This window comes from Berghia stephanieae, chromosome 4 (genome assembly GCF_034508935.2).
Source record: "Berghia stephanieae isolate SIO BIC M18660-M18661 chromosome 4, UCSD_Bste_1.3, whole genome shotgun sequence".
NCBI lineage: Eukaryota > Metazoa > Mollusca > Gastropoda > Nudibranchia > Aeolidiidae > Berghia > Berghia stephanieae.
In genome coordinates this window covers 5,688,224-5,695,650 of record NC_088363.1, presented here as the reverse complement: position 1 = coordinate 5,695,650, position 7,427 = coordinate 5,688,224, and the positions used below count along the sequence as shown (strand labels likewise).

Here is a 7,427-nt window from a genome sequence, read left to right as displayed (position 1 = left end):
CTAATTTATGGAGTCAAAGAAGCGAATGCAGTTCTGTAAATGGAGCCAAAAATTCGGATTTCTACGAATTTTTCGTAGTACTAGACAGGTCTGGAGTAGACCCAAAAGAAGCCTTTCCTTGGGGATTAATAAAGAGAATTATATTTGATGATCGCATCCTTCTTTACGTTGTGTTCCAGAGACCAGCAACTCATTGGAAGGCATCTGAGCTTGGGTGGGGTCAGGAAGTTCAAGGACATCGAAGACCAGCTGGGAGAGGTGTCCACGTTCAACCTGGTGGGCTGCATGCACAGCGTGGTCATCAACAGCAGAACGTACACGGTCGATGACGGTGAGAGCGGAGCCCTGTCCTCCCGTGACGTGGGTGAAGGATGTCCGAGATCCAAGCCTGGGCGTCTGTGTGATTCCGTGACGTGCTCCAATGGCGGCACGTGTGTTGATGTGTTGGACAAGGCTGTGTGTCACTGTACTGATGAATACACAGGGCCTCTCTGTCAGACAGGTGTGTAATGACGTCACTAACCTTTTAACTTGTTTTATTAAGAAAGAGGGGGGGGGGGGGGGGGGGGGGGGGTTGCAGATTTTGGTTGCTTAGATTAGACAGTAGACATTTATGGCCACCTCTTTGAAAGGCCCCTTTAACTTTGAATTAAGGCCAATAATTTATATCTATTTATGTTTTGATTTATTTATATCTTTTTATTTCTTTATCACATCTTGATATATGTTATATAATCACAAAGGTCCATGTTTACCAATACGTCCTTTACTGTAATCCATTGATTTCCATCCACAACAGGGAGACAACCCTTTAGTCTTGGGGCTAATGGCGTCATCAGGTTTTCCCTGAAGGAGAGTTACATCCGGCAGAGCAAGTTGGACGCCCTCAAGGACTCTTCCTCCAGGAAGAGGCGAGCAGTGCCCGTGTCGACCTTAACGCTGAGATTCAGGACGACCAAGAAGGGCGGTGTGCTGTACAGTTCTCGCACGTCGGCAGCCAGTTGTCTGCTTTGGGTAAGGACACATTTTAAAATCCTGATTCTTCCCATAGTGGGCAGGGAGGCACTTAATGTGTCTTCTATCCCCCTTTATATGTTTTCCAACTTGCTTTCTGTCTTTGGCTTGGGATTAGATTACTCGGTTTTGTCATGGCCCTAGCCGGATACACTAGCTGGGAGGGAACCAGTCAGATGTATAGTTAGAGATTTGGGAGATGGTAATATTTTGTCTTGTAAATCTCTGTTATGCACTGTATTGTTTTGTTTGCATATTATATATGATATGTAAACATTTGAGTGTCTTCCTCTTAGTTTGTATATGTGCTTGTGTATGGATAAGACATTTAGGTGATCTCAAACTAAGTGCTTTGATGGTGTGCTCTTGGAATCTACACCTATTCCCCATTTGAACAAATTCCCCTTTGTTTTTCCTTATCTTGGGTGTACTTTAATTGTAATTCTAGAACTTTTTACTATGCCGATTTCTTCCTTTTAACTGGCGCTGATATGACCTAAATGTGTTGCAAGCGCCGTAAAACCCTTAAAAACAAACAAACAAACAATCCTGATTGCTGTGTATTGTATTTTAGCTTAAATTATTATGGAAAGGACCGTGTCCGTACTGGTCTAATCTCTCTCTCTCTATCTCTCTCTCTCTCTCTCTCTCTCTCTCTCTCTCTCTCTCTCTCTCTCTCTCTCTCCCTCTCACACACACACTCTCTCTCTCCCTCTCTCTCTCTCTCTCTCTCTCTCTCTCTCTCTCTCTCTCTCTCTCTCTCTCTAGTTATTTCAATTGAAATCACAAGGTTTTGACACCTAGGCTAGATGGCTTGACTCACTTGACTTAAGTCTATTAATTCCTAGTGGAACACAGGGGCCGCAACAGCACTCTCCCATCTGACTCGGTTTTTGGAGGTCTTCCTTTTCTGGGCCCAGGTCTGTCCGGCTGCCTTCAACCGTAGCCATCGTAAACTTATAGCCTGACACTGACCAAAAAACGACATCAAAATGCCAGTCTTTTGCCACAAAATAAAACAAATCGTGAGTTGTATTCAATAGTTCAACCAATGAAATAACTTATTTCCATGAGCTCTACTAACGACAACTCACTAGACGCTACACAAACCTAAAAAATGACGTCAAACTGCCAGCCAGTCTTAGAGGGTTCTAGTGTCAGGCTATATGTTAACGATGGCTACGCTTCAACTCGGCATCAATGCTTCGTCGCCATGTTTGCTTTAGCCGACCACCCCTCCTCTTTCCTTGCGGGTTCCAGTCCAAAAGCCTGCCTGGTTAGATGACGGCCATTTTATATGATCGATAGTTGAAGGACGAGTTTGCTGGCCAAATATTTTTATTTTCAATGCTTAAAAAAAATTATACGGCAGTATTGGGTCCACTCAAACAAGCTGTGTTCACTGTTATACCAGAACTTGTTTTGTCCACATTTTACTCTTTGCGGATAAAACAGCTGCACTTTCGACAATATGCGGTTATGTGGTCTAGTGGTATGACACTTACTTGCTTTTGGATCGGAAGGTCCTGGGTTCGAGCCTCGCTTGCGCATTGGAAAAGGCTCTTTACTCACATTCTCTCATCGTACTCTTAAAATGAGTACCTGGCCTTTAACAGCGTTGTGTCTGTCGGGAAAAATTGTAATATCGATCGCCTAACAGGCGTCATGTCTTGTTCTACATGTTACGTGTTGCTGTTGGTCAGGGACCCCATTGTAAAGCGCTTTGAGCACGTTTAGTGGATATTGCGCTATATAACAGCTCGGTTTTTTTTTATTCCTACAAAATGTAAACATTCATTCTCTTCTCCCTCCAGTATTCCGGTGACACTTTTTACTTCCTGTTGAGGACCAGCGACGCAGTCAATGACCCTTTGACCTTATCAGGCCTCAATATCGCAGACGGCAATTGGCACAACGTGACTGTGACGTCAACTGCCGACAACTTCTACCTGGTGGATTTTGGGGGCGTGTCGTCTGGGCCTCGGGACTTTGGCCAGTCCTACGACTTCGATTCCCTGGACATCTTAGAAATGTCCATCAGCGGCAAGAAACGATTGCCAGATAACACAATCATGTCTGGTAAGTTAATGGGGTTTTATTGTATTTTGGTGTCGAACTTACTAAATGGATAAGGCTGGAGGATCCGGGTTCAAATCCCACTGTATGTAGTTGGGTTTTTTTTTCTTTCATAAAAAGACTCAGCTCCTATATTGATCACTTTTGGGCGCTTCCCTGCGGCTGACGCCTGAGTTATTTGAGTATTTGATCTTAAATTTTTTAAAAATATTTCTCACAAAGACGAATAAAGGGATTTTATTTTGTTTGTTTAAATAGGGTAGCCTATATGCAATGTGGTTCCATACTGTATGATAGGGGTCTGAATGAAGCTTTGGGAAGCGCATTGAGCATGGTGAAACCACTGAATCGTGGAATGTGTTTTTAGAGTTATTAATATTATCCATTTGTTATGGGCAAAGAGAGATTGACACCAGTTTATTGTTGACGTATTAAATGATTTTATAGGGGAAGGGACATAACCAGTATAAATTTTTTACATATAAAGTCCTGTATGAGTTACTCATTAGTTTAGCCTTACAAATCCATGTCGAATCAGTTAGCTCTCTCTATCTCTATCTCTATCTCTCTCTCTCTCTCTCTCTCTCTCTCTGCCTCTCTATCTCTCTCTGCCTCTCCCTCCCTCTCTCTCTCTCTCACTCTCGCTCTCACTCCATCTCTCGCTCTCACGCTCTCTCTCTCTCTCTGTGCCTCTCTCTCTATCTCTCTCTGCCTCTCCCTTTCTCTCTCACTCTCTCTCTCGCTCTCACTCCCTCTCTCTCTCTATCTATCTCTCTGCCGCTCCCTTTCTCTCTCTCTCGCTCTCACACACACTCTCTCTCTCTCTCCCTCTGTCCCTCTCTCTCTCACTCTCTCTCACACTCTCTCTCTCTATCTATCTATCTATCTATCTATCTATCTATCTGTGTGTGTGCAAGTAATAAGATCTTGAACTGTAACAAATGACTCACACTCACAGAGAGCGCAAACCAGATATTGCTCAACCGTCTATCAGAGAAGTGAGTGGAGCAGACACTGATGTTGACAATAACAAGAAATAAAGTGAGTAAGAAAATGCCAGATGACAACAGAGAATAAAGATTTCGCAGAGGCGATTCATTGGGGCTCGATCCCGTGACCTTACTGTTTTGACAACTCCGTCTGACCGGGTAGATCGTGACTCTACTGTGAGCTGTCTCTCTATAATGTTTTGAGTTATTCAAGTGTATTATCTTATCTCCTACCCCCCCCCCCCCGCCCGCCCCAACCCTCCTCCCTGCCCTCTTCTTCTTCATTAATATTAATTGTTTTGTTTGTTGTCTTTTCTCCCTGTCCAGGTTTCGATGGCTGCCTCTCAAAGTTCTTGATCAACGGGAAGAGTTTACCTCTAAACGGTTCATCGAGCAAATATTCTATCGAAGTAACGGGTGGGGTGGAGGGTGAGTGTGCCGGTCTTTGTGAGGGGAATCCGTGCGGTGGCAGCAACAAGTGTATGCCCAACGGGGAAGTCGTTCTCTGCCACTACATGGCCAAGGAAGCCGACGGACTGGAAACCGGGATCATCGTCGCTATCGTGTTTCTCATCATCGTCATCATCGTTGTGGTCATCCTAGTCGTTATATTCAAAACCAGACGGGAACTCTTCCACAAATGCATCAAATCTAAAAAGGAAAGTCGCAGCGGTAATCACGTGATCAGCGCCAATGGTAAAGGCATGTCGAACTCGGACAGTATCGGGACAAATGGGGGAATCCCCCATTACGCCACCAGTCCTACGGAAGAGGAGATCATCAGAAACCACATCGTCGGGGAGTTAAATGGCCACAAAACAAATTCATTAACGGCAAGGCCGGATTTGATAGGGTCCAGCTACTCTCCACAGATGTTGTCCGACGGTGTGTTGATTATGGACCCTGATGACCTTCAAGTAGCCTTGGACGATGAAGGAGTTCCTGAACATTATGATTTTGAAAACGCCAGCAGCATAGCCCCGTCAGATATTGCTCCTTCAGACATGATACGCCACTACAGAGACTTCAGAAATGGAAAACAGCCTCACTACCATCATCAGCAGCATCTTAAAAATCAACATCATCATCATAACCAGCTTCAACAGCAACTCCCACCTAATCATCATCACCCGCACCTTTTCAACAAATACAGAGACAGCCCCACCAACAACTATCGTGCAAGTCCACACAATCACAACCACCCACATTTCACGAGGCAGAGCCCCATTTCTCTCACCGGCTCGGCTCTCTCCGTCCCCACTCATTCCAGTCCCCACATGGCTCCCAACGCTAACGGTGGACGCCCCAGCTCAGCTTTAGCAGCTGTGAATCAAACTCCGCGGGCTAGGCTAAGCCCACTCACCCAACTTCACGTTCGTAGCCCGCGTTCTCATCCGCATAGTCATAACGCCTATAGCGGCGGTAGTGCTAATAATAGCAGCACAAATTACAGTAGTAATAACAATATTCAAGACGTCATCAGAGGAAGTCGAAGTAACTCCATCGGTAGTCACCATAGTCATAGCTCTAGCTCTTCCGCCACGACTGTTCCCAGTGGGGGATTCCCGCCTCATTCCTCAAACCCCAACAACATTCACAAGTCAGGGAAGTCTCGCACGCCCAAAGGTCTCACCGTGGAAGACGTGAACCGACTCAACGCGAGACCCGACATGCTTATGCATGACCCAACCATGTCATCGATAGAAGGCGGGGGCGGCCCCGGCCCCGGTGGTGGTGGAGGAGGTGGTGGTGGTGGTGGTAGAATTAAAGGGGATAATAAACATCATCACCATCAACCACATCATCATCACATTCCACCTCATCCTATGCTAGAGGGTTCTTTGCTCTTAGAACCACCTGACTCCAGCTCAGACGACAGCGGGGCGAATGACTCTTTCACTTGTTCTGAATTTGAATACGACAACGACCCCGCAATGCGGAATAGACTAGACTTAGACCCGAGCAAAATGATATTTTCCAAATTAACGGAGGTTGACAACGAATGTGATGAGAGTAGTTTTAACAACACGACGTCCCCTCAGTTAATGAACCCCGCAGGCCACCAAAATCCCGTCATCTCCGCTGGAGACGGCTTAAATTCAAACGGAGATTCCTTTGCCAGCACGAACGCTTCGTCTTCCAACTCGAACAGCCCGTCTAGCCCCGTCATGGCCCAGCCAATCAGCAGTCAGTATGACTTTGACGCTCTTTTGAACTGGGGCCCCAACTTCGACAAGTTGGTCGGTGTGTTCAGTGACATTGCACAGTTGCCTGATTCTGGCCATGTGGTGGATGGGGATCTAGACCACACGTATGAGGAGTATGTGTAGTGTGTAGTCGTGAATGTGTATTTTATTTTATTTTTTTTTAGGATTTCATATTGTTATCATCATGTGACGTTGTGAGAAGAAATGGGAGTATCTGAACACTAAAAGAATCCGTGAGATGGATGCTGATCAAAGAATGACATCATTGAAAACATGGACGATTTGAAAGATGCTTGAATATGTGGTGTGAGGATGATTACCTAGTATAGATTTGGGTTAACAATTGAAAAACTGCCAGATCATGCTGATGATGATGTGACTTTTTGGGATTTCGAGTAATAATGGGGAGGTAGGGGTGTTTGAGGCAGTAGGACTGAATGAAAGAAACAATGAGAGAGAGAGAGAGAGAGAGAGAGAGAGAGAGAGAGAGAGAGAGAGATTGAATGTGCTTCATCTATTATTTACAAAGGTGAAGTGTGTACAGATATAATAATATGGTATTTGGGGTAAATGACATGCTGACGAATTGCCACTTCTATGTTATAAACTCGCATCCAAAACTGCTTCGAAGTGGAAATGAACATTATTATGTGTAAAAATCGATCTTTTATCCATATGTTATATGTTTTGTATATGTTTGACATAAGATTTGGTTTAAAAAGTCGTGTGATAATAAAATAAAATTGAGAGATTCCTCATTCATTGTCTTCTGCACTGTACACATGTTTTCCTTTCACACGGAGTTTCATTATGGTCATGGCTTTTGCAGTGTTTCTTTTTAATTAGTTAGCGCTTAACAATTGAAGTTTAAATCTATCTGACAACATTGAGGTGTGTTTTATAATGTGTTTATACCTTCATGTACTATTTTACAAGTTTGATGACTTGAATTGTGATTGTTCTAATGGAAATATTCTCAAACACAGCGAAGGGGATATGGGTGGGATTCCTGGCCTCCCGTGATGGGCAGGGAGGCGCTTGCTGTGTCTTCTATCCCCTTACAGCTGTTTTCAAATTTGCTTTCTGTCTTTCTTTGTCTTGGAATGAGATTATTGGTTTTGTCCTGGCCCTGAGCGGTGTC

At 44.5% G+C, this 7,427-nt stretch overlaps 1 protein-coding gene across 1 annotated transcript in view; it reads left to right on the top strand.

Annotated features, from left to right (window-relative positions):
* LOC144969944 (cadherin-related tumor suppressor-like) overlaps positions 1-7,029 on the top strand; it is a 300,799-nt gene extending 293,770 nt beyond the window's left edge. The window contains 4 exon segments of the mRNA XM_078909034.1: positions 180-502; positions 800-1,014; positions 2,829-3,093; positions 4,407-7,029. Of these exon segments, the coding sequence (XP_078765160.1) occupies positions 180-502; positions 800-1,014; positions 2,829-3,093; positions 4,407-6,409 (2,806 nt within the window). The 3' untranslated portion in view covers positions 6,410-7,029.
* Positions 7,030-7,427: the final 398 nt, after the last annotated feature.